The 27,996-nt window shown below is 38.3% G+C and overlaps 2 protein-coding genes across 3 annotated transcripts in view; both read right to left on the bottom strand.

Annotated features, from left to right (window-relative positions):
* Window positions 1-4,439, bottom strand: part of LOC123878565 — a 30,270-nt gene extending 25,831 nt beyond the window's left edge. The window contains exons 1-4 of the mRNA XM_045925837.1: window positions 4,335-4,439; window positions 3,803-3,871; window positions 3,238-3,303; window positions 2,835-2,963 (exon numbers count right to left, since the gene is read on the bottom strand). Coding sequence (XP_045781793.1) covers window positions 2,835-2,963; window positions 3,238-3,303; window positions 3,803-3,871; window positions 4,335-4,358 — 288 coding nt within the window. The 5' untranslated portion in view covers window positions 4,359-4,439. The remainder of the gene's footprint in view (window positions 1-2,834; window positions 2,964-3,237; window positions 3,304-3,802; window positions 3,872-4,334) is intronic.
* An 892-nt stretch (window positions 4,440-5,331) lies between these two features.
* LOC123878537 (phenoloxidase-activating factor 2) lies at window positions 5,332-26,784 on the bottom strand. Of its 2 annotated transcripts, none has more exons than XM_045925751.1 (9): window positions 26,619-26,784; window positions 14,543-14,732; window positions 13,598-13,715; window positions 12,558-12,663; window positions 11,670-11,779; window positions 9,953-10,203; window positions 9,067-9,251; window positions 7,338-7,502; window positions 5,332-6,672 (listed from the first exon to the last, which is right to left on the bottom strand). In XM_045925751.1, exons 2-9 carry the CDS (start codon window positions 14,730-14,732, stop codon window positions 6,511-6,513), a joined length of 1,287 nt encoding a protein of 428 aa, XP_045781707.1. In that variant the 5' UTR covers window positions 26,619-26,784; the 3' UTR covers window positions 5,332-6,510. The 2 variants fall into 2 exon arrangements, with proteins under 2 accessions (XP_045781707.1, XP_045781708.1); XM_045925752.1 differs by having other exon boundaries at window positions 9,953-10,182; window positions 26,619-26,781.
* Between the last annotated feature and the right edge of the window lie 1,212 nt (window positions 26,785-27,996).

Here is a 27,996-nt window from a genome sequence, read left to right as displayed (position 1 = left end):
AGAAAGCTCGGAGTCATTCAGCGAGCGATGGAGAGTGGAGACTGGAGTGATCAAATCAATAAAAACCGGCCAAGTGCGAGTCAGTTTCGCGTACCAGGGTCCCGTACTCGAGTATTTTTTCCGACATTTTGCACAATAAATCAAAAACTATTACGCACAAAAAAAAAACTGTTTTAGAATATACAGGTAAAAAAAAACCCTTTCATATGATACCCCACTAGGTATAGTTATCTTACTTTGAAAATTGAATCACATTTTAAACATTTTTTGTGATGTACCTAACCACAAATTCACGGTTTTCAAACATGATTCTAGGTCAACGGGAAGTACCCTATAGGTTTTCTTGGCAGACACGACGGAGGGACGGACGGCCAGACAGACAGATAGACAGACTGACAGACAGACAGACAACAAAGTGATTTTATAAGGGTTTCGTTTTTCCTTTTGAGGTACGGAACCCTAAAAACGATTTTCAGACCTCTTTTACATGTACTATATAAGAGCTACCTATCTGCCAAATTTCATGATTCTAGGTCAACGGGAAGTACCCATAGATTTTTTGACAGACATGACAGACGGGAAGACAGACAAAAAAGTGAACTTCTAAGGGTTCCGTTTTTCCTTTTGAGGTACGGACCCCTAAAAATCAAAGCAAGCAAAATAATCTCATAGAATTACCTTAATCGTCATATAGCTGATGAATTTGTAAATCCTCCCGCCACATTCACCCAGATGTTCTTTGATACTCTTATCCGTTTTGTACATAAGCAGTAGATTGTGGAACTTAGTTATTTCATCCATCACTACCTTCTTTATCAAGTTCGTATAAATTATATCAGCTTCGATATGCCTCTCTGGGTCTTCGTACATCCTCTGTTTTATCCTCAATATGGCATCTGACATCCTTACTCGGAAAATTACCCCTGGATTCATGGTTTCGGGGAGGATTCCGGGTTTTTTCGTTGTACTGGTGAACTCTAACATGCGGTCTTTGATTGGTTCCGGATACAGGTAGTGGTGAGGTCGTTCTCGAAGCTTCGGACCGCTCAGGGTGTTAAATCGTCTGGTGTTCTGTTGAAATAATATTTCAAGTCAGTTTCTGTGTTTTCTGAGGTTTTGTAGGCTTCTTATCAGAGTGCTTTCAGACATGAGTGCCTTTATTTCCATCTTCGTAAATTATGCAAAAGGAATATCTGGTAAGTGGTAGTTAATATTTTATGAGCCTCGATAGCTCAACGGTTGAGGAGCGGACTGAATTCCGAAATGTTGCGGTTCAAACCCCACCCGTTGCACTATTGTCGTACCCACTCCTGGCACAAGCTTTACGCTTAATTGGAGGGGAAAGGGGATTATTAGTCATGATGAGCATGGCTAATATTCTTTTTTTTTTAATAAAAATAATAAAAAAATACTTTATGATATCTGGCTGAATTTATTGTTGGGTTCGTATTAGAAATCGTTGTGATAAGGAATCTTCGTTAAATTAGTAAACATTTAAAATGTTCCTTGAAATATTGAATTCTATCCTTAATTTCCGTCTCTCATTTTCTATTCTTCTTTACTCGACGTAAGATATTTTTCATGTTTTCCCACTGTTGAACTGTTGCAACGCATTTGCACAATATTATGTAGAATTTTATACAACGTATTGTTTTGCAAATTATCTATGTCTATTTAAAAAATTGAATCAATCAAACTTAATATGAAACCGCAAAATAAAACCAACTGTAGGTGTAAAAAGTAACAAGTGTAAATTAAAAATTTATAACACCCCCGACAAGTGAAGGTTGCAGTAACTAGAAAAGAGCTGATAACTTTCAAACGGCTGCACCGATTTTCTTCGATTATAGCTAAGAACACTCTCGATCAAGTCACCTTTCAAATAAAGAAAACTAAATTAAAATCGGTCTATTAGTTTAGGAGCAACGATGCCACAGACAGATACACAGATACACACGTCAAACTTATAACACCCCTCTTTTTGGGTCGGGGGTTAAAAATGCTCTGAATAATATGTAAGTTTAATAAAATATAAATAGAAATAAATATTTAATTTTAGTTAAAAAGGGTTATTCCGTGTAATTTACGTAATACTACACTGATCTATGACGTGGTATGCATAAAGCTACGCTCACACTTGCGCGTCATGCACGCGAGATGTGGAATGCAATGCGGGAGCGACTACAGAACTCTAGACCACACGATGTATCCATACAATTACTAATATTATAAATGCGATAGTGTGTCTGTCTGTCTATCTCCTAGCTTTTCACGGCCCGACAGTCGAACCGATTTTAATGTTTCTTTCAGAGTTAGCTGACATCCCGGAGAAGGAAGGAGAAAGAAGGACATAGGCTATTTTTTATCCCGGAAAACTAAAGAGTTCCCACGGTATTCTTACAGCCCATCTGTTATACAGAGGTAGCTTGCATCCTGGAATCCTTTATCCTGGAATGGAGTTGCTTATGTAAATACATGAGCAACTTTTTACCGGAAAATTAAAGAGTTCCCACAGTAATAAATAAAACCTAAATCCGCATGGACGAAGTCGCGGGCATCATCTAGTCACACTAATATTATAAAGGAGAAAGTTTGTATGTGTGTGTGTGTGTGTGTGTGTGTATGTTTGTTACTCCTTCACGCAAAAACTACTGGACGAATTGGGCTGAATGTTAGAGTGGAGATAGATTATACCCTGGATTAGCACATAGGTTACTTTTTATCCCGGAAAATCAAAGAGTTCCCACGGGAATTCAAAAAAATCTACATCCACGCGAGCGAAAGTCGCGGGCATCAGCTAGTAATTTAATAATTCTAAATTTTTCCTGACTTACCTTGGCTTTACGTTTGACTCTGTTGCTTTCGGGGTCCTCACGCACTCCAGTTAAGAATGCGTCAAACTTTGAGAAGTCGAATGGAGACCATGGATCTTCTGTAGATGATGGTGTATCTTCCACATCACCCTATTTTTTTTTAATTAATAAATAATAAAGTTTTGACTGTATATTTAATAGATAAAATATTTAAAGATCTCAGTTTTCCCGTAAATAGCAAAAAATATAAACATGTTTCTTTATTTGTTTGATAAGAATAAATATAATGAAAAATGGATAAATCAAAACCAGGTAATCAGCTGTTATAACTTTCTCACAAAACTTGTATTTAAATCTAAACATAAACTTCACATAATAATTAATGCCAATTCTTTACTTTATAAATCAATAATGGAAAAAATACCTTCGCATGTGGATTCTTCTTTGGTGTCATTAAGTTCACGGGTTGTTCGTAAATGTCATCTTTTATCTAAAAAAATGTATTTTTTATTAATCCTTAAATAAATCCTTAAAAGACTTTTAAGAAAGAAGTTAGAAGAATGCGCTCTAGTAGCTAGATTAGCTCTATTATCGGCTAATTTGTGAGTTATAGTCGATACTAGAGCTAATTTCTCAAACTGGACCCTTTCAAGTAAAGATTTCTATATAAACCTGTGAGGATGATACTGCCATTGTCGCAATTAAAATGCCATGAGCCTACGTTGTCGTATTAGTTTACAAATTGCGAAAAAGCAAATTAAATTTGAATTTCGCGGGCAGACCCTTCTCATGCTCCTTAAGAAGGGTCCTAAAACAGAAAGTTTCGTTCAAAGGTTTCCGTCGTATCTCAGAAGATATTCGATTTAAAACGGTATGAAGTCTAAGTTACGATCTCCAATATTTGATAGTAATTTTGGTATCTAAGTATGACACTTAAGTTTAAATATGTTAGCTAAGTTTACAAACAATAAACTTAGGTAGATACTTACATTAGGATAGTTGAAATCGAAGCTGGCTGAAGGATCACCATTTATAAGAAACGACGAATGAAGCAGCAGCTACGAAAATCAATAAAAAAAAAAAACAGTAAATATGTTGGTCAGTTTATTAAAATTTTCCATTTTTCCCAAAAAAAATTGTCTTTCCATCTAGCATAATGTTACCTATGTTATTCTAATTTTCTAGGGTTCTATTTTGGATGGTATCGCGAGTCTTTACTGACAATACTTACATATAATAACAAGTGTAAATTAAAAATTTATAACACCCCCGACAAGTGAAGGTTACAATAACTAGAAAAGAGCTGATAACTTTCAAATGGCTGAACCTATTTTCTTGGATTATAGCTAAGAACACTCTCGATTAAGCCACCTTTCAAACAAAAAAAAACTAAATTAAAATTGGTTCATCAGGTTAGAAGCTATGATGCCATAGACAGATACACAGATACACTGATACACACGTCAAACTTATAACACCGCTCTTTTTGGGTCGGGGGTTAAAAAGTATAAAAAGTCTTACCACAAGAGTATGAAAACCGAACATAGCTAATACCAGTCGTTCTCTATGACTGAAAGGTTTTGAACAATTAGAGAACTACTGTAATCAAATAATGCGTAGGTACATAAAATGTAGATAAAAATATAATTGATCGTTAGCCCTAGTTGAAACAGCCTTTTATTTTACAAAATACTTTTTAACCCCCGACCCAAAAAGAGGGGTGTTATAAGTTTGACGTGTGTATCTGTGTATCTGTCTGTGGCATCGTAGATCCCAAACTAGTGAACCGATTTTCATTTAGTTTTTTTTTTGTTTGAAAGGTGGCTTGATCGAGAGTGTTCTTAGCTATAAACCAAGAAAATCGGTTCAGCCGTTTGAAAGTTAAATCAGCTCTTTTCTAGTTACTGTAACCTTCACTTGTCGGGGGTGTTATATACATTTTTAATTTACACTTGTTTGATTATTAAATACATAAAACCTATATAGTCCCGGGTATCGTCTAGTAAGTTATCTTAAATTAAGTAATTTGCAACGGCCGAAGCCCCTTACAGGGTAGACCAGAGACAATTTTGATTTAATTTTGCCTTTCCCGGGAAACGAACCTGTCACTTCCCATTTATAAGAAAGAAATGTTCAGATACCTAATTTGAATAAATTAGTTTTCTTTCCTCTTTCTTTCTAATTTAATAGTTTCATCAAAATCAGTAAAGTAATACCCGAAGTAGTGAAAGACACGAATTTATCCTGGTTGAAGCTTTTATTTACCACCAAAGTTTTTATAAAAGACGGAGCCAAATGTAAAAGGATAGCACTTCTGGTAGTATTGCCCCAAAATTAATTTTCATTTTTTTTAAATTAATTAATTTAATAGAAGGTATATTTTTTGGCAATGAAACACAGTAACTTTTCTTTACTTTTTATTTCGTTGAACAAAATGTTTAAAAGTAGAGACATTTCAAGATTTAATATTATTATGTTGACACTTATACATATTTAAAACAAATAGGAGAGAGGCTGCTTAAATTGAGTATTATTTTATTCAAATACAGATAAGTAATAACATTATATCACATTTTTTAAAATAAACTAAGGCAATTGTTTTATTAGTAAAAATTTGTTCATTTGCGTCAATATTTTAAAAATATACAGTACACATCAATCAGTGATTATTATCAAAATATCTTTTTGTAGGTCAGAATGTAAAATATGTGACTGTAGGTAACTTTTCACATAGTAATTGGGATTGAAATCACCACAAAATAGTTCTAAGACTTAGACATAATATTTGTATTTTCACAAACGTAGTCTGTGACGACCATTTTGTCTAGTTTTTGACAGGAATACTCGAACAAGTTCTCGATTGTATATAACAATATTGAAATTCAGATCCCTTACAAGAACACAAAATACAATCTTCATACAAAAATAGACAAGTTAAAACTTGCAGTTACTGTTCAGCCGGGGAAATCTGAACAGTGTATCGACCCTTTATAGTTGTTAAGTACCTACTTTGGGGACAGCTCAACAGTACCTAGTTATGTCATTTTGTAGGGACAAGTGGTAACTTTTGACTGTATAGTGAGAATTTGGTATGTATGTCACTGTTCTCCTGCGTTTATTTTTTTATAAAAGATAGCGAGCAAACGAGCAGGCGTGTCACCTGGTGTTAAGTGATTACCGCCACCCATTAACACTTGCAGCACCAGAGGTACCGCCGATGCGTTGCCGGCCTTTCAGGAATTTGTTGGTCCGCCCCTTGAATAACCCCATGTTGTAATCTAGTGGGAACCGCAGCTGATGGGAGTTGATTCCATAGTTGGTATGTGCGTGTAAAAAAGGATCTAGCACAACGGGCGGTTGATGTGCACCAGACACCCAGGTGGTGAGGGTGAAACTGCGTGCGGTGGCGTGCGGTGCGTTTGTAGAAGAAGGAAAGTGGAATGAGGCCGCCTTGTATATCATAATAGTATGGATTACCGCGTACCGGTAAGCGCAGTGTGGGACGATCTCCAGCCCGCTGGACTGTTGACCTGAAGAAGATGGCGGGGAGCGGGTGGATGAGGAAGGCGGAGGACCGTATTTGGTGGCGCGCTCTTGGAAAGGCCTATGTCCAGCAGTAGACGCATGATAGAATGAGAATAGAATTTCTATTGATTATTGATTGATTTGAGATGTTTCTGTTGCTTCTTGATATCTTCTAGAAGGAGTAGAGCTTGGTGTCCAGCCCCTTGCCGGCGATCTTGTCGTCGATCCAGTTGCGCAGGTTGGACACGTCGACGTAGACACCGGGGGTTCCGTCCTCGCCGCAGCCGATGCCCCACGCCACTATACCACTCTGCATGTAGCGGTCTGGGTCACCCTGAACGGACAAGAGAGATTCATTTCATTCCTGTTGTACTAATCTTTTTATCGACTCAAGAAAAACCGGCCAAGTGCGAGTCAGACTCGCGCCGAGGTGCTCGGGTATTTTTTCCAAAAACTGTTATGCATAAAAATAAATAAAAATCTGTTTTAGAATGTACAGGTAAAGCCCTTTCATATGACACCCCACTTGGTATAGTTATCTTACTTTGAAAATTGAAACACTTTTTTTTTGGTGATGTAACCATGCGCACGGTTTTCGGATTTTTTTCCTTTACTTGTGCTATTTTCAGCTTTATTTGTGTAGACAGACAGACAGACAATAAAGTGATCCTATAAGGGTTCCGTTTTCTTTTTGAGTAACGGAACCCTAAAAATAGGAGGTTCTCAACTCGAATATGTTTCTTTGTATCGTTATTATGATATTTGATCGTTTTAACTTATGATGCTAAAAGAAATTCTCAGACAAAGGGTTTATAACTCGTTCATACAGACTGCGTAAGCGTAGACGTAGGCCGTAGCGCGTACCATTGCGTTGTAATGTATGGAACATGGCACACCGCTTGCGTTAAGCGTGGACGTATGTGTATCCCGGTGTGTTAGGGGTTTACAACGCACTACGCGCGTGTCACGTGTACGCGATTGGTGTGAATCGGCCTTTACCTCAATAGGGCACACCAAAGGAGATCCTCCGTCACCCTTGCAAGTGTCCTTGCCGGCCACACCGCCAGCGCACATGAACGAACTGTGGAGCTCGAAGAAGTGGCCAAGACGGGTCTTGCGTAGTGCGGCCTGGCACTGCTTCCTCTCCACTACTGGTACTTGGATCTGGAAAAAAACTTATAATTATATCGGAGGACTCGAGTCACGTTTGAATTCCGGCGTGATCTGTTGTATCTGTTACATACAAGACGCGAACGCGGGACATTTTCCACACTTCACCCCACGTTAAACGTTGTAAAGGTCGAATTAATGATGTTTTACGCCATCCTCGGTCGAAAAATACAACATTATACCTACGTCTCATAAGTTCTTTAAAAATAGCATTTTTAGCATTTTTTTAAATTTGAAAGTGTAAAACAGAAAAAATAGACATTGTTATTTGTTACTAGAGGATGCCCACGGCTTCGCCCGCGTGGATTTCGGTTTTTTTAAATACCGTGGGAACTCTTAGATTTTCCGGGATAAAAAGTAGCCTATGTCCTTCCCCGGGATGTATCCCATGTCTGTACCAAATTTCATTCAAATCGGTTCAGCGGTTGGGCCGTGAAAACGTAGCAGACAGATAGACAGACAGACAGACAGACAGACACACTTTCGCATTTATAATATTAGTATGGATTTAAAAAACGCAAAACACCAATTTTGTGGCTTACAACAACTTACGTGGGAGGTGTCGAAATGTAGGCACCAATGTCTGAGAAGCAAATGTCTAAGCAGAAGGAAGTTCAGGGACCCTGGTCACAGATACAGGGTTTTAAACTTACTTCAGGGTTCCCAAAAAAAATGTGTTAAAAGATACATTAAAAAAAATCTTGCAACCAACTTGAAACCCAAATGTCTATCGGCTTCTATCTGCCCCATTCATTGTTCCTTCAAAACAACCATTTGAGCTATATTGTTTACTCTGGTTCTCCTAGGCTCTGCTCATTCCTCTTTTGATCGCGTAGAGAAACTCGTGGTCAAATTAGAAATGAGGTTAAACATGTTAAGCACCATGTCCACCGAGGTGTTTTCGGTCCCTTATGCTCCGTCATGAGTGGTGGGATGGAACTTCGTGAGGCTTTTAGTCGGTAGGAGTCCGACATAACCACTGTGCTCCCCCGTGGGCAGTGGTATCCATGACGGATTTTCCTCACGAGAACAAAAAGAAAAAGGCACCATGTCCACCAGCTGGCTCAAGAATAACACTGTGATATCACAGAATAGATTGCCTGGAGTAATAAGGTAATATGAGACATGACACTGACCTTCTTAAGTATGACTTGGTAATGTTCCTCTTTGTCGAACTTGTCCTTGCCCCAACCCGAGGCGAGGCACTGTGTGCCGCCGGGCACACGCTCGCGTGGTGGCGGTAGACATGCTATCCCTACGTTGGGTGTCATGTCCATTGGCTTACTCAGGAATAACACTCCACCTCCCACGGCCTCACCAACCTCTCGGTTATATGGACCGAATCGCGGGAGAGCCCGACTACTTGCTCTGAGCGTGTTTCCCAGGGGCGCATTCTTGACCTCCAACAAGTTGTTTATCTCGCTCCTTGTCCCTTAAGTCTTTCTATTCTTTCTGGGGCAGCCATTCACTTCACTCTGCTTTGCTTGCTCAGGAACAATACCGCAATGTCGAAGAATAGATGGCCTGGAGTGATAGGGTAATAGGAAATGACACTGACCTTCTTAAGTATGACTTGGTAGTGTCCCTCTTTGCCGAACTTGTCCTTGCCCCAGCCCGAGGCGAGGCATTGCGTGCCGCCGGGCACACGCTCGCGTGGTGGCGGCAGACATGCGATTCCTACGTTGGGTGCCATGTCCATTGGCTTGCTCAGGAACAGCACCGCGATGTCGTAGAACAGATTACCTGGAAAATTGTAGGTATATTGAGAAAGTCTGCACATTCTTCAGTCTAGCATTTAAACAATCCATCTGGCTGGAAGTGGCTTGATGAGGAAGGCTGAGGATTGGGTGTGGTGGCGCTCTTTAGGGAAGGCCTATCCTAAGCTTATGATAATATCGTAATTTTGAAAGAACGCCCCAAATGTAAGCAAGTTCCACGATATTTGCATGTGCAGGTTTGCGCAATATGTGCGAGAAAGTATCAACCTGGCATAATAGGAAAGGGCACAACCCATGCTAGTGGTGTAAGTAGATGAAATTTGTTTCCTCTTGGAAACAAATGAGGTCACAATACTGGGAAATTGGTGTCTGTGCATACATTAACTCTTAAGAACATTCCTCGCTAAGTTAATGGCTGCCAATAAGCTATCAATAGCTGCCTTCAGCGCATATTGGGAGGCCCGAGGTCTCCTAAGAACAAAAGTAGTGATTACATACTCTTTGCTAAGAACATATCGGCGCCTCCCTTGCACAATGGCAAACAAAGGCCGAATTGAAACTTACTCCAACCATCTATTGGAGTATTGGCCACATACCTACTCGTAGATACAACGTTGTTAGGGATGACGAATATGGATCACAAAAAACTCCATACTTAATATGAATAACCCTAACAATGACTATTAAGCAGACATGCTTTTAAATAGTAAAATAGTTAAAACTCACCCTTGTTGAAATCCTTGTGAATTTCAATGGCGGAAACATCTCTGTCCTGGTAAGGGTACAGCTCCTTGGTGGTTTGCGTGTCCCATTCCCCAGCTCGCACCCTGATGGGCTTCCTATCCGCAACGTAGTGAGCCGCTGTGAGCACCGCGCTGGGGTCGATCAGGGAACCTCCTCCGACGTACACGTTGAGCTTCTGACCTTCAGGGTCATTGTCGTTGACTGGCTCGATCCTGGGGTCAATGTAGTCGGTACTTGATGTGAGATTAATATGAAGGATTGAGTTGATATTGGAGTGGTTGCAAACATGTGGGGAAGGGACAGTCAGTCAGTCAGTGACGTTTGTGTTGGTAACTGTGACAGACTATTTGAGTAGGTATTGACTGAAAATTGTAGCTGCTAAAATATCAGCCGTTTACCGCGAAGAAAGTTTTGATTTGCAGAAAAAATGCTACTAAATGAATACTAGGTACCCACTTTTAAGTTGGGGATCGAATTTTATCCATCAACGATTCACATGGATTAAAGTAAAGTAAAATATTCTTTATCGTACCAAATTTACATAGAAACTCTTTCCTAGTGAAGTAGAACCCGTTAGAGAAAATCTCATTTCTCAAGTTTGAAATACAATTATGTGAAAATAGAAATACTTATTTATGAAAAAAAGTTCTACAAGGATGATATAAAAGCTTAATTTGCTATAATCCGCCAAACCAACGAAATCTGTATGGTACGCAGCACCACACAAATTCCAACACCACTCGACGCCCGTTTGTGAGGTCTACATCTCCTGAGGATGCTCCGGTGTCGGGGCGAAACGCGCGTCGAGTGGTGTTGGAATTTGTGTGGTGCTGCGTACCATACAGATTTCGTTGGTTTGGCGGATTATAGCAAATTAAGCTTTTATATCATCCTTGTATATCATGGACTTAACAAAATAACGCCTGCTTCTATAATACAAAAAAAAGTTCTAGTTTCAGCGTTGAGCTACGAGTATGTGTGTGGGATAGTCAGTTTATCCCTTTACATATAAAATATATAATAATTGCTAATTGCTGGAGAAGAATATACCTAATGATAACATAATATACTTATTATTATAATTCATATATGTAAAATAAATAGTTTAGTGACAGAACAATGTGGGTGCAAATAAATGTATCATGCGTGCCATTTGCTACCGAATAAAACGTGCATTTTTTTAATGAATCCACAAAATACTTCGTGCAAACTAAAACCTCAGAAATAATGTACGTAAGTAAAATATTTTAGAGCCTCAATAGCTCAACCGGTAAAGGAGTGGACTGAAAACCGAAAGGTCGACGGTTCAAACCCCGCCCGTTGCATTATTGTCGTACCTACTCCTAGCACTAAATACTAAAAGATTGGTAATTTTTTGTTTGACACAAACTTAAAACATTTCTTTAATCCCCGATGTGGTTAAATATGTTCGAGCTAAATCTAGTTTCTATCATTACACTATTTTCAGTAAGTGGATACTTATCTATTAAAAATAAATAATCAGAATACATAATACTTTTGTATGGAGTAAAACATTTTAAGAATTAAAATTTTGGTATGCATACTTTTTGTATAAACCCAACTTCTATTATTCTAGCCAACTACCTACATAGGTGCATTTCTCGAAGTCAATACAAAACAAGGTGTTAGAACAAAGACAAAGAAAGCATGGCGTGCTACAAACTCAAATTATACTCACTTAAGAATGGCAACCATCCATGGGAACTCTCCGAACTTGGCTTCACTGTCATTGTCTCCCGTGGTGGCCATGCCTACTCCGTTGGGGTTGCGCCAACCGCAACCTGTGCGCTGTGAAGATACAGAAGATTTAGAAAATCCATAATAATATCATAAATGCGAAAGTGTGTCTGTCTGTCTGTCTGGTTTGTCTATATTTCTGTCTGCTACGTTTTCACAGTCTAAATGCTAAACCGATTTTAATGAAAATTGGTACAGACATGGGCTACATCCCGGGGAAGGACATAGGCTACTTTTTATCCCGGAAAATCAAAGAGTTCCTGCGAAATTTAAAAAAAACCGAAATTCACGCGGGCAAAGCCGCGGGCATCCTCTAGTACAGTATAAAGAGCCTCGATCTAGTTCAACGGTTGAGGAGTGAACTAAATTCCGAAAGGCCGGCGGTTCAAACCCCACCCGCTGCACTAAATAGTGACACGACAATATTGTCGTACACACTCCTGGCACAAGCTTTACGCTTAATTGGAGGGGGTAGGGGAGTATTAATCATGATAAGCATGGCTAATATTTAAAACAAAAACAAAAAAAACTCTATAACGACACTGAAGGGACTGCGCATTTTATGACGTTATTGAGAGTTGTCGTTAAATGGAGAGAATGCTTTGAAAGAAGGGGAACTCTGCATAAATTCGCGGTTTTCAGATTTATTCCTGTACTTGTGCTATAAGACCTACCTACCTGCCTTTCATGATTCTAGGTCAACGGGAAACTTACCCTATAGATTGTCTTGACAGACACGACGAACGGACGGACAGACAGACAGACAACAAAGTGATCCTATAAGAGTTCCGTTTTTCCTTTTGAGGTACGGAACCCTAAAAACACCTACCTGAGGCAATTTGTCCGGGGGTGGAGTGATAGGGTCAATAGGGTCCCTGGTGTCTGGGGCGATGCAACACACGTCCAAATATGACGGACATTTGCCGTCGCCTACCCTGGAAAATAATAAGCGGACTTAGTATACTAGGGCTTGGGTATACTAGGGCAATATCACCAGTATTTTGGGGACAATACCACACAGGTCCATGGAAACGTGCAGTATTATCCCCAAACTACAATCATTACTCTATTTTTAACCCCCGACCAAAAAAGAGGGGTGTTATAAGTTTGACGTGTGTATCTGTGTGTCTGTGTATCTGTGTATCTGTGTATCTGTCTGTGGCATCGTAGCGCCTAAACGAATGAACCGATTTTAATTTAGTTTTTTTTGTTTGAAAGGTGGCTTGATCGAGAGCGTTCTTAGCTATAATCTAAAAAAATTGGTTCAGCCGTTTAAGAGTTATCAGCTCTTTTCTAGTTTTCTTGTAGAAAAGAAGGTTAGATAACCGTTAGGTTCATAATATTATGTCAATAGACAAATGTCAAGCTGTCAAGATGGACGTTGCCTAAATACATAATTCTTTATTTGAAAATGATGTTCTGGAAAACTCAGATACTTTGGATCGTCGGGGGTGTTATAAATTTTTAATTTACACTTGGTTTAGTATGTAAAAGAGACAAGTGTAAATTAAAAATTTATAACACTCCCCGACAAGTGAAGGTTACAGTTAACTAGAAAAGAGCTGATAACTTTCAAACGGCTGAAACGATTTTCTTGTATTATAACTAAGAACACTCCCGATCAAGTCACCTTTCAAACAAAAAAAAACTAAATTAAAATCGGTTCATTAGTTTAGGACATTCACAGACAGATACTGGGTTTGCTGCGGCGGACATCCGCTGGCGGAGTAACGAAGTGTTGTCGGTTTCTTGTGCTCCGTCGTCAGCGCTGGGATAGAACTTCGTGAGGTTTTTAGTCGGTAGGAGTCCGACATAACTCCTGCATTTATATGGCACTACTGATGCGGCTGACTCGTGGCTATGGAGTACCTGATGTCGATGAGCCCGACGCCGTCCGTGATGACGTTGTTGTCGGTGTTGCACAGGTAGTAGTTGACGCAGGTGCCGTCTGCCCCGTCCTCGGTTTTGCACGGCGATTTTACGCCCGCTGAAATAAGGAAAAGGGTACCATACAGTAAATGTTAAAATACATCCTTAAAGTAAACGTTGAGCCTCGATAGCTCAACGGCTGAGGACCGATCTGAATTCCGTAAGGTAGGCGGTTCAAACCCCACCCGTTGCAATATTGTCGTACCCACTCCTGGCACAAGCTTTACGCTTAATTGGAGGGGAAAGGGGAGTATTAGTCATGATTAGCAGCATAATAGCGGCTAATATTCTTTTTTTTTTTTTTTTAAAGTACCTGCATATTAATGAAACTATATTCCTTATAAACTGGATGTAGGATTTTTAAACCTTTAGTTGATGATCATGATCAACGTGGTATTTTATCATGTTATACTCGCTATAACAACATGCTACTGCACTTGCATACATGCTTGGTGTTTATAGGCTACTATAGTCGCGGCTTGTGTGACGCCCAGCAAGGGAGCCTTTATAGCGCGTTATATTATAACGTTACACGCTATAACATTATTGGGCAGAATTGCCTATAGCCGAGTAACGTCATACGCTATAACGTGTTGATAGGCGGTACAGTGGTCGATGCCTGGTCCTTGTTGTCGACAGCGGGTGCTACGGTGGAGCTCGGCTTGTTGAAGATCTGTAGGATGACCACGTCACCATCCACTGCCTGAGGCGCGGCCCGGACAAGCGCCAGCATGTCCAGCAGCCTTTATAGTGTGCGTTTAATAGCGCGCTATGTTATAGCGTTGTATACTATAACGTTTCGCGCTATAACGTTACCCGCTATAAAGTTACGTGCTTTAACGTTACGCGCTATAATGTTTCGCGCTATAACGACAAGCTACTCACTCTGCGTATTAGTGTTGATAGGTGGCACAATTGTCGACGCCAGGTTGTTCTTGTTGTCGACAGCGGGCGCGATGGTGGAGCTCGGCTTGCCGAAGATCTGTGCGATGACCGCGTCCAAGTCACCGTCCGCTGCCTGAGGCGCGGCCCGGGCGAGCGCCAGTACGCCCAGGGATATAATTAACTTGAACATCTGGAAATAACGAAAAATATAATCAAAATCACCGTGAATACCGTAGGTCGATTCCGGAAAACCTGCATTAATGGTGTGAAATTATTATTACAGTCGCAATTGTTTTGAGTTGCTGAACTTATGGTATTCTTATGTTATTCTTAGTTATACTGAAAATCAGAATTATCTTTCTATTTCGCATTTTTCATCTAATCCAGCTATCTCTGTACTAAATTTCGTCAAAATCAGTTAAAGGGATAGTCCATGAAAAATTAGCAGACAGACAGACACAATGTCTCATTTATAATAATATTAATAAATCCATACCTACTTATAATATTATAAATGCGAAAGTGTGTCTGTCTGTCTGTCTGCTACCTTTTCACGGCCCAACAGTCTAACCGATTCTGACGAAAGGTACAGGGTCAGCTTATATCCCGGGGACGGACATAGTTTACTTTTTATCCCGGAAAATTAAAGAGTTTCCACGGGATTATTAAAAAATCTACATCCACGCGAACGAAGTCGCGCGGGCATCAGCTAGTCATTAAAAATTTTGTATTTTGCATTAAATATGGATTAAGATTATGATTTCAGTGTCAAAAGCCATTGGCAGCCCCAGCCCAAGGTGAATGTATAAATAATGGACAGATGATAAACTTTGATATTCACAGTGTGGTGTCAAAGAAAACAACTCTGCGGCTGCGAAGGTCATTAGCTGTTCGTCATTCCGGTTGCTGGGCGCTGGGCCACGGCGTTATCGCAAAAGGCGATGTAACGTCAAAGTTCGCTGCAAACTTGCCGGTAAACTTGGCGCGCAAAATGCCACGGGCCCACGGACTGGAAAGAGTCCCACATACCTACATACATACATAGACTGCTAAAATCATAACCCTTCCTTTTGGCTTTGCCGCAGTCAGGTAAAAAAAAGAATATTATATTACTTTAGGTCATTTTCATTCATAAGTGCACCTGTAATGAACAACCATACTGCAGTGAATTTGTACATTTTATATAGTCATATTTCTATAGAAGTTGTTGGTGAAAATATAAATAGGTATACATATAAAAGAAGCCTTTTAGAAGTGTAAGTTATATTAGGTCTTTAAGAATGCAGATGTAAACAGAATAAGGTGAAAAAAATTATAAATTAAGGCCTGGGGTGCGCCAAAATAGAATCTTGCAACGCAGGCTTTGATTATTTTCAAAATTCAAAATATTTTTATTCAACTAGACTTTTACAAGTTCTTTTGAATCGTCAAAAGCATCTACCACTGGTTCGGAATGCCTTTCCTACCGAGAAGAACCAGCAAGAAACTCGGCGTTCCCAAGGAACTGTTTACTTAACCATGAGTCAAGACCCCCTAAAAATTGGGCTGCGACCGCGCGTGACCATTATAATAAATATATCATTGATTATTTGAACGGCGTCGATTAACCTTCTATTCATTGAGGGAGAGGCCCCATCCGATGAATCTAACAGGGGTCTTTAAACGGTCTCTCTCTTATGCCACTGTGTGTTTGGCCAGCGCGGCGTTACGAAAAAGCGAAAAAGCCGTGGCCCTACGGATTGATATCATTCTAGCGTTGTTGGGCTATAAAATCTGTATACATTATTAAGTAAACTAGTTTTGCCATTTTTTGCCAAAATCTAGCCGGCGGCGCGGCGATCCATAAAAACCGGTCAAGCGCGAGTCGAGCCTCGTTCTTTTATGGTCCCGTATGTGTATTTATGAACATCATATTCACACATCACACTTCACACTATCACACTATTATAAAGGCGAAAGTTTGTGTGTATATGTGAATGTGTGTGTGTGTATGTTTGTTACTCCTTCACGCAAAAACTTCTGGACGGATTGGGCTGAAATTTAGAATGGAAATAGATTATACCTTGGATTAGCACATAGGCTACTTTTTATCCTGAAAAGTCAAAGAGTTCCCACGGGATTTAAAAAAAAACATCCACGCGAACGAGGTCGCGGGCATCAGCTAGTATGAAATATATCTTATCCGAGCTATAAACATTACCGTGAAAGAAAAACCCAAAAGACGTTCGTTTGTTTTTCAGGAAATATGGTTGGCTTCAATTATTAGTAAGCGGTAAATCCCAATTACCCGTATAACGATTTTCGCTCAAATTCAACGCACGGTTTTTACCCGACTATTCTTTAATATTAAAAAAAAATTCTTTCCAATAAAATAAAAAGATTTCTGCAACACCGAAATCATAGATTAAACTAAAAAAAACATTTTTTCACACCATAACATCCACATGCTTAAAATAATAATAAAGAAATTAATTTTTATTGTAATTCTAAACATGCTTCATTGGTAAAACGAAACGTGATGGTTGTCGACGGAGTGCTTCGGTAAGGAGGATAACCAACATCTGGCCGTCTCAGGTAGCTGACCCAAAAATTTTTAGGAACGGCATTTACGGTTCGTTACTCGTAACTCAAAAACGAATAGTAGCTTTTGTACAATAACGATTAGTAGATAATAAGAACCGGGCATAGGTGATTCCGCGAACTCGCCATTGCTGAATTAAAAATTCAAAATTCAAAATATTTTGATTCAATTAAACTTTTACAAGTGCTTTTGAATCGTCAAAATAATCTACCACTGGTTCGGTAAGCCGTTCCTACCGAGAAGAACCAGCAAGAAACTCGGCGGTTGCTCTTTTCAAGTATTCAATTTACAATAATATGCCATACTGTATACAAGCAATTGCAGCACCGTGTATTGCTGGGGCGAGTCAAATCCAAGCTTTTTTGTCATTTAGATAATCTTCGATTGTATAATAAGCTTTTTTTAACCGACTTCAAAAAAGGAGGAGGTTCTCAATTCATCGGAATCTATGTATGTTCACCGATTGATTACTCAATGACCCCTGAACCGATTTGGAAATATTTTTTTTTGTTTGAAAGGGTATATTGTGCAGGTGGTCCCATATAAATTTGGTGAAGATCTGATGAATATCTTCGGAGATGGAGAACAGAACTCCTCAATGGATAAGAGCAAATTGGTTTTAACTGGGCAATTCAATTCTCAATCTGTCGTGAACTACTACAGGGTGTTTGGTAATCAGTATATAATGACGACACGTACCCATGCTACTTTGATCTGATAAACACAATGCTGAAGTATAATGACGAAATAAAATTATAAAAATTTCCACACAAAATTTAAAAAAAAAATTATGTCCAAGTTTTCATGACTCTAACGTGCCCTAACTCACTGAGATTGTTGGCCATCTTTAGATAGGCGAACGATCTCAGTGAGTTAGCGCACGTTAGGCCCATGAAAAATTGGACAAAAAAAATTAAAATTTTGTATGAAAATTTTTATAATTTTATTTCGTCATTTTACTTCAGCATTGTATTTATCAGATCAAAGTAGCATGGGTACGTGTCGTCATTATATTATACTAATTACCAAACACTCTGTATATGTGTCTGGTATGACATTGAAATTCATTGAATGACGTGCAGATTCAAATTGCTGCAATGGCTGCAACCTTGTCGTTTGATCAGATTTTTAATTAATAAACAAGATTCCTAGAATACATAAGTATAGGTGTATAATAAATAAGCGATTTTAATTAATAATTATTGACAACAAAAAACAAGGTAATCTATTCTGCATGGAGGTAGGTAGGGGAGAGTGTGGATGAAAGAGCCAGTTTTGAATAGTGTAAAAAAAAACACACTTTTACTATATTATTTTCAAATGAAACTAGGTTTTCTTATAATCACTTTAATTGGCAATGTTATAAAATAAAAATAAAGAGGATAACAACGCTGATAATCTCTTATATAAATAGTTTAAAAAAAAAAGGAAATCGGCTCTTTCATAGCAGCAGGTCAATGAAAGAGCCACCATGTGTTATGAAAGAGCCGATACCTACTTTTGTGGTACTAAACGGTTTTTTATCAATTAAAATTATGTTAAGTATTTAAAATCAGATTAATACTAAGCTTACTTTAGTATTTCTATGAAAATCACAATTTTTAAACAGTCTCAGTAATAATTAAACATTGTCTTAATCAACAATTAAAACTTTTGAACTTTGTCTTAGTCAAAAATTAAATAATTAATAAAAATTTGTCTAAAAACATAAAATAGAGCCCTTTTTCGTATTCTTACTCTATAACTTAAAAAATAAAAACAATATAAAAACAATTTAAAATTAAAAACATTTTTGGCAGAAGAAATTAATCACCCCTTAGAGGCCACACGATAACGCTAACGCTGTTCTATGTATGGACTGATTTCCAGCAAGCACTTCTTTTACAGCCTCTTCTATTGCAGCAGTTGTGGGCCTTACCCGTTTTTTAGCTGTTGACGCTTGCGAAGACATATCTTTTTATTCTGAAACATATATCATATAATAATGAAATAACTAAAATTAAAAATTTTGGACACCCCCGACCTCTATAAATATGACTGGTAGAGAATGCCATTAGGCATTAAGTCCGCCTTTTGTTTTTTTTTTGTATTTTGTGCAATAAAGATTAAATAAATAAATAAATAAATTATAGCTAAGAACAATCTCTATCACATCAGTTATCAAACAAAAAGAAAGAACCATCAGAATTAGTCCATTGGTTTAGGATCTACGTGGCCATAGACACACACACACACACACAGAGACAGACACACAGACACACACGTCAAACTTATAACACCCCTCTTTTTTAGTCGGGGGTTAATTAAAACTAAACGATGCACAGTGGGGCAGATCCAGGAATTAGGCGGCCAATATTATTTTCTCCCATATATGTGTTGTAAATAGGTTAAATTATATTTTTTAGTATTTTGGGAACTTATTTTTTAAAACTAACTGATGGCGGCGCGGCCCCGCTTGCGTATATTTTGGTTTTAAATCCTGTTTGTCGAAATTCTGATTTAAATCATGTGGAAACCATGGATTTTCTGAGATAAAAAGTAACCTATGTGCTAACCCAGGGCATAATCTATATTCATTCGAAATTTCAGCCAAATCGGTTCAGTAGTTTTACCGCGAAGGAGAAACAAACGTTTTTTGACACGAAAAACAAATAATTCCATAAAGTGCCAAAACAGATTTTATTTCTATATAAAACAGTAAAAAACTAAAAACACTAAAACTATAATAGTAAATTAAAATCGTGATTATGATAAATTAAGAAAATATAAAAACAAAAACGAAGAAAATAAAGATGCAATGGTAAATAAAAAAATACAAAAATAAACATAATGTGATTCAGATCAATCCCAAGTGTCTTCACCAGAGCTAGAGCTCAATTCATCCTTGTCAAGTTGGTCCGGTTCAGATTCCTCATGAGGACATTCTGCTGTGTTGAGTTCAGCGGAAATAAGCATTTCCAACGCTTCTTTGCTATGAGGCACATTTTTTCTTTTAGGTTTTGGCTTTATGCTCGATATTAATGGATCCGAACTTAGCAACAACCTATTAAGGCCGTCATAATTGCATTGCTCCCTTGAGCATTTTCTAGCGAAATACCGATACTGGCGAAAATGTTTGTTTCGTGCCTCTGCTGCTTCTTCGGATAGTAACCCAATAGGCAGAAGTGCATGATCCATTACAGTTGCACAATGTATTAAGATTTTATGCATTGTTGGAGACATAGGGTGCCAGGGATACAACTCAATATAAAGTTTTGTGGTCTGTTTCTATAGTGCTACGCATTTTGAGTGTTTTTCTGCGTTTACTTCTCCCACTTGAATCTTCAAACGACTTTGATGGTCTACCAGAAGAAAGCTATTTAGGTCTCGGTATTTCGTATGTTCCTTTTAACCATTCATCATTCTTTTGAACGAAAGTATGGGCCTTTTTTGTGACTCGATCCATTTTTTCTTAAATTGTGACTTTAGACGTGAGAAATTATGTTTAACTTCCTTCTTTTGTTCATCACAATATTCATCTTGTGATAGAATATATCTCTCAAGATAAATCAATTTTGCATCAAAATCGGGCAAGTCTTGTTATTGCATTTTAGTAAAAAGAAATCCACGTGTTACGGTGCGAGTCCCTAAAGTGCCTTCCTATTCTGGAAGCAAATAAAAACCGGTTTAAACCGAAAAAAAGAAATTTGTGAAATACGGCGATTTTCCGCTATGTACTTCATAGCCTTCAAAATATGGATTCCGCGGGAGACCGCAGCTAATCTCGATGTATTCAATTAGGGATAATAGTCAGTTTTTATTTACAATGAATAAAACCGATGGGACTCGGTGGGAAGTTAAAGTAAAACCTTTTTGAGTATCTAAAAGATGATTTTTCGACCGCAACAGAAGCATTATTTTGCATGTGCCATAAAATATCTATTTTATCGTTATTCAAACTTTTTTATAAATGTAATATATGGGCGCTTACCTGTTATAATCGAATCCATTAAGATTTTTTTCAAAAATAACTCACTAACATATAAAAATCACTTTTTAAAAAGTTGTTTTAATTGAATCAGTTAACGCAATATGAACACGTAGAGTGACGCTCAGGTTTAGACTGACACAAAATGGTGAACACCCCTAATTAGAGGAATGGAGAAGTGGCATTATGTTCGGTGTCTACTTAACTACCTAAGGTAGTAAGTTTTGTTTGTCAATGGCCATTTTTGAGAAATCGATTTATGGCCAGCTAATTCCCGGAACTGCCCCACCGTGCGATGTATTGAATGAGCCAGTTTTCGTGTCATGAAAGAGGCGGCTCTTTCAAAGCATAAATAACTGGCTCTTTCAAAACACGACGCTTTTAAAAATATAACTTCAAAAAAAAGGCACTATACCAGAACGCTGATCTGATATTATTTATGCAAAACAAGGGCAAATATATAGACGCCAAAACTGTATATCAGTTTTGTCAACTTATGCAATACCCTTTTTGAAAAAAAAGATGAAAGAAACACAAAGAAACTTACTTTTTGGCTTCCGAATTTTCGTAACAGTCCTGTGAGGCCATTTGCTGTTGTAAAACTGTCAAATGTTTGTGGGTAACAGCTATCCAGTGTTGCCATTTAAGGAGTAAAATTAAACTTTGGTAGAATATCGATAAGTAATGGAAAATCACATCGGCTCTTTCAAAACCTGGCTCTTTCATGCACACTCTCCCCTATACCTATTTCGGCGATTTTATAGAAGTTTTAAAACATCCTTTAAGCTTCATAATAGCAGTAGCTAAGGCCCGCGACTTCGTCCGCGTGGATCTAGGTTTTTTGAAATCCCGTGGGAACTCTTTGATTTTCCGGGAGAAAAAGTTGCCTATGTCAATTACAGGGACGCAAGCTACCTCGGTACCAAACATACAAATCGGTTAAGCGGATGAGTTTTTAGGAATCCCGTGGGAACTCTTTGATTTTCCGGGATAAATAGTAGTCTATGTCCTTCCCCGGAATGTATCCTAAGTCTGTACAAAATTTATTTAAAATCGGTTCAGCGGTTGAGCCGTGAAAGCGTAGCAGACAGACAGACAGACAAACAGACAGACAGACACACTTTCGCATTTATAATATTAGTATGGATAAATAATTCCAGGTATTAATAAAGTAAATTCTAGATATTAATAATATGAAATGATGGCATTTCCAATCCAATTATCTGGGGGCTATTATCTAATAATATTATTATTGTTTGATGATTATATGAATTTTGATTAGAATAGCTATTCACGTTTTTTGGTAAACAAATATTTATTACCGAAATAAAAATATGATGAAGGATAAATTAGATAAACTAGGTAGGTACCTACCTAGTCGATCTTTATTATCCAAATCCTCGAAAAGATGTATTATAGAAGCAGGCGTTATTTTGCGGAAGTCCATGATATACAAGGAACCAAAAGCTTAATTTGCTATAATCCGCCAAACCAAAGAAATCTGTATGGTACGAAGCACCACACAAATTCCAACACCACTCGACGCGCGTTTCGCCCCGACACCGGAGCATCCTCAGGAGATGTAGACCTTACAATGTCTAAAAAGACTAATTGTCTCCGGTGCTTAATATTCAAATGAAATTGGAACTACGATTGTATGAAACGAGTGACGGAGAGAGCCCTCTTAACTAGGTATCATTAGCTAGATAACCTCAATTCGGTTGACATTTACGGGATTTCCTTTACGTATTTAGATTAGAAACGTATGATTTCTCAGAAAACAATGAAAGTACCGACCAACCTAACTTTAACAGGGCTCTCTCCGTCACTTACTCTATACAATCGTAGTCCCAATTTCATTTGAATATTAAGCAACCAAAGTCCATGAAATTTTGCAGACATATTCTAGAAACTAATATCTGTGCGTGTGGTGTTTTAGATTTTTCTAAAAAATTGGTTGTCTGTAAAGTCGATTTACTGACGATAGTTGAACGTGACAACAAAGGCCGATCGCGGCGTTACCTCGCCTGCGGCGAGGTAACGCCGCATGAGTCATGATATTGATGAGACGCCGCATGAGTATGATTGGTTAGTATTCCAATGAAATACGAACTACGTTTGTATGGAGCGAGTGACGGAGAGACCCCTCTTTATATTTATTTGTCTATGGAATAGCCAAGCGATTCAGCGTTCTGGTACGATGCCATGTAGAAACCGATATGAGGTAGGTATTAATGGGTTTGATAAAAACTGCCAATGTAGCCCTCCTAAGTTGGCCCACTCACTGCATCAACACTTACCACCAGGTGGGATCGCAGTCAAGGGCTGTAATAGAATTAAAAAAACCAGCCAAGTGCGAGTCAGACTCGCGCACTGACTTTTATTGCACGATAAATCAAAAACTTTTATACATAAGAATAAATAAAAATCTGTTTTAGGATGTACAGGTAAAGAAAGCCCTTTCATATGATACCCCACTTGGTATAGTTATCTTATTTTGAAAATTGAAACACATTTTAATTTTTTTTTAATGATGTAACAACAAATTCGCGGTTTTCAGATTTATTCCTGTACTTGTGCTATAAGACCTACCTACCTACCTTTCATGATTCTAGGTCAACGGGAAAAACCCTATAGGTTTCTTTACAGACACGACGGACAGACAGACAACGAAGTGATCCTATAAGGGTTCCGTTTTTCCTTTTGAGGTACGGAACCCTAAAAAACCGGCCAAGTGCGAGTCAGACTCGCGCACTTTCTTTTATTAAACACACTTTAACCTTCCTTTGGGCCCCCCAACACATTTTGATACAGGTCCCGTCCTAGGCAAGCTACGCCACTTATTAATCATTATGCTAAGGTAGTCTAAGTATTATATTAATATTTATTTTATTAATTATCAAAAGGTCAAGACACGGTACACAGTAATCTAGCTTCACAACGACGCGCGACGGGTCAGTTAACAAACCCGTTTTGTTTATAACTATCGCAGACACGGACGATTGATATTAATACCTAATCGACCCGAAAAATTAGACCAGACCAGACCAGACCGGACCAGAAACAATTTAGAAATTATAAATTTTCATTAGTGTCCCTGTCTTGAACCAAACTCGGGAACCCTCATATCACACTTCACCCTAAATAATATATGTATTTTTTTGTATTTTTAGAGTTCCGTACCTCAAAAGGAAAAACGGAACCCTTATAGGATCACTTTGTGGTCTGTCTGTGTGTCTGTCCGTCTGTCTGTCCGTCCGGCCCTCCGTCCCTTCGCCCGTCCGTCAGTCTGTCTGTCTGAAATAAATAGCCCTAGATTTTAGATGGATTCGGTCAATTCAAGAGATTGTTTACAAAAGAGAATAAATTAAGTAGTTATAGGTATCTACCTACCTAAGTATACCTATTCTATTTTGTTAATAGGTACAGCGCTGAGTTGGCGCAATTAATGTTCATCTAGGCAAGCACATAATTGTTATTCAAATAGACATATTTAAAAAAACGTTAAGCTATAAAAATGCTATTACAACCTTGGCCATTGTGCTGACTCGTATCTGGGTAGGTACCTACCTACTATGCAAATCTCAAATGTGAACAGTTGAAGACCATCGCAACGCAATGTCAAACTAATTTCTTCATTGTTCTGCTTATTGTCTTTGACAAAAAGTATATATAGGCTACTTTTATCCCGGAATTTTCGGGGTTCCGTACCTCAAAACGGAAAAACGGAACCCTTGGAAAAGATCACTTGTTGTCCGTCGTGTCTGTCAAGAAAACCTGTAAAAATACCCGAGTACGGAACCCTCGGTGCGCGAGTCTGACTCGCACTTAGCCCGGTTTTTGTTCTTCCCTGGCATGCAAGCTGTGTATAATAATTAGTAGGTAGGTAGTTCTCCTTCGTGTTTTCTTCAAGCAAACTGGCGAACTACATTATTGTGTACACTACCAAAAGCCACTAAATAAACAAGAAAAACAACAATAGTAACTAATTAGTAGTAGTATCTCTACCTACTATGATCATTATCCAATCAATAGATGCCATCATTCCAATAATATTATAACAACTTTAAAAAGACGTTATTTTTGCCATAAAAATGCTAAAATCAACCTTGACCGATGCGTGGACGTTAAATGCTTGTAAATAAAATATGAAGAACATCTTTTTAAATTAACGCCATAAAAAGGCTAGAAACCAAGCAATATAAATTAAAAAAAAGGATTTTTAAAAATTTCACCCCTGAGAGGGTTAAATAAGGGATGAAAATCGTATGACAATCAGTCATTTTTTACCTCCGACCAAAAAAGAGGGGTGTTATAAGTTTGACGTGTGTATCTGTGTATCTGTCTGTGGCATCGTAGCCCCTAAACTAATGAACCGATTTTAATTTAGTTTTTTTTGGTTGAAAGGTGGTTTGATCGAGAGTGTTCTTAGCTAAAATCCAAGAAAATCGGTTCAGCCGTTTGAAAGTTATCAGCTCTTTTCTAGTTATTACTGTAACCTTCACTTGTCGGGGGTGTTATAAATTTTTAATTTACACTTACTGTTATTCGAGTTAATTTGGACTTACTTTAATGATTTGAACCTTCGGTTAAATTAATTCACTACGAACACTTCCTGAATCTTGATATCTAACTTAGGCGGGCAGTAAGCCCTGTAGCATCAGGACGAAGGAGATTGATCTAGAAATTTTTATGCCATCACTACGGAAACTTCTACTGTTGGTTAAAAAAACATTTTTTGCAAATCTGTCCAGAAACCTCATCCATACTAATATTATAAATGCGAAAGTGTGTCTGTCTGTCTGTCTGCTACGTTTTCACGGCCCAACCGCTGAACCGATTTTAATGAAATTTGGTACAGAGTTGGGATACATCCCGGGGAAGGACATAGGCTACTTTTTATCCCGGAAAATCAAAGAGTTCCTACGGGATTTAAAAAAAATCGAAATCCACGCGGGCGAAGCCGCGGGCATCCCCTAGTATATATATAAAAAGTACGGGCGGAATTGAAAGGTACCTCCTTTTTACCCGACTGCGGCAAAGCCAAAAGGAAGGGTTATGATTTCGGCAGTCTATGTATGTATGTGTGTACGTTTGTATCCAGATTCTGTGTGTTCCAACGTAGCGCCTAAACATAGGCTGCATTTTATACGAAAAAAATTGACCTAACGGATATTACATGAAAAAAGTGGGGGTCTCCAAAATTTTTTTTTTTTACTATTGTATTGAGTGGGGTGTCAAATGAAAGAGGAGAAAAGAGTTCATAAATATAAATGTATTACAACATTAAAATACACCAAGCGACAGAAAAACAATTTTACTATAATATCGTTTATTAAGACAATCGCAGTAAAGTTTTAGTTTTCAACTTTATTGGAAGTCTGTTTTAAGTAGAATTTAGGTAGGTAGTACTACGTATTTTTAAAATTCCACTCGACTTGACGTCGGGGCGGGTTAGCTAAATAAATAATTTTCTGATATTCAAGCTATAAAAAGACATAAAATAAATGAAAAAACCAGGCACTAACCTTGTTCGATGTGCAGACGCCCAAACGAGCGAACTATTTTTTCTTGAAAATACTTTAGAACCTTTTTAGAACATAACAATTTCAGTAGTTTGACAAACACAGGCTCACTCAGTCGCGGACGGATCACTTGTGATGATTGTGATGTCTGTGTTTGTGGTCTAACTTGACGGTGTGTTTAATTTACGATTTTCCTCGTTCGCGAGGTCCCCGGACATTGTGACGGTCTTATTCTATGAGAAAAATAAACGACTCTCGATTAGAAGGGAAACTTTTTAACCTCCGACCCAAAAACAGGGGTGTTATAAGGACGGGTGTATCTGTTTACCTGTGTATCCGTCTGTGGCATCGTAGCTCCTAAACGAATCAACCGATTTTAATTTAGTTTTTTTTGACGTGACAACGTCTTATAATTCGAAAGAGCCGGCTGCACGCACGAAAAAACATGACTCATGCGGCGTTACCTCGCTCTGAGGCGTTCCATGTAAGGCTTGAAGTGCAAGCGAGAGCGCGGAACGAGCGACAAAGAAGCACAATCGGCCTTTGTTGTCACGTTCAACTATCGTCAGTAAACCGACTTTACAGACAACCAATTTTTTGTTCGAAAGGTGGCTTGATCGAGAGAGTTCTTAGCTATAATCCAAAAAAATCGGTTTAGCTGTTTGAAAGTTATCAGCTCTTTTCTTCACTTGTCGGGGGTGTTATAAATTTTTACGACTAGCGACTTTCCAAAACCGGTATGCAAACTATCTCTGTACCTTCCTACCCTCAAAATCGGTTGAACGGGTGGGCCGTGAAAAGTTAGCAGACAGACGTATTTTCGGATTTTAATTATTACTAGCTGATACCCGCGACTTCGTTCGCGTGGATGTAGGTTTTTGAAATTCCCGTGGGAACTTTTTGATTTTCCGGGATAAAAAGTAGCCTATGTGCTAATCCAGGGTATAATCTATCTCCATTCTAAATTTCAGCTTAATCCGTCCAGTAGTTTTTGCCTGAAGGAGTAACAAACATACACACACACACACACACACATTCAAACTTTCTCCTTTATAATATTAGTGTGATTATTAGTGTATGGATTGAAAAACAAGTCATTTAAAAGTTTTCAAAAATACCGACTGCAGTTTGCACTGCATCTTTTTCAGCTTGTATGTGACAAGGGCATTAATTAAATACACCATTTTGATTTTTAACCCCCGACCAAAAAAGAGGGGTGTTATAAGTTTGACGTGTGTATCTGTGTGTCTGTGTATCTGTGTATCTGTCTGTGGCATCGTAGCGCCTAAACGAACGAACCGATTTTAATTTAGTTTTTTTGTTTGAAAGGTGACTTGTTCGAGAGTGTTCTTAGCTATCATCCAAGAAAATCGGTTCAGCC

The sequence above is a fragment of the Maniola jurtina genome, chromosome 26 (genome assembly GCF_905333055.1).
Source record: "Maniola jurtina chromosome 26, ilManJurt1.1, whole genome shotgun sequence".
Lineage (NCBI taxonomy): Eukaryota > Metazoa > Arthropoda > Insecta > Lepidoptera > Nymphalidae > Maniola > Maniola jurtina.
Note: the sequence above shows the minus strand (reverse complement) of the source record. Positions and strands in the feature narration are given on the sequence as shown.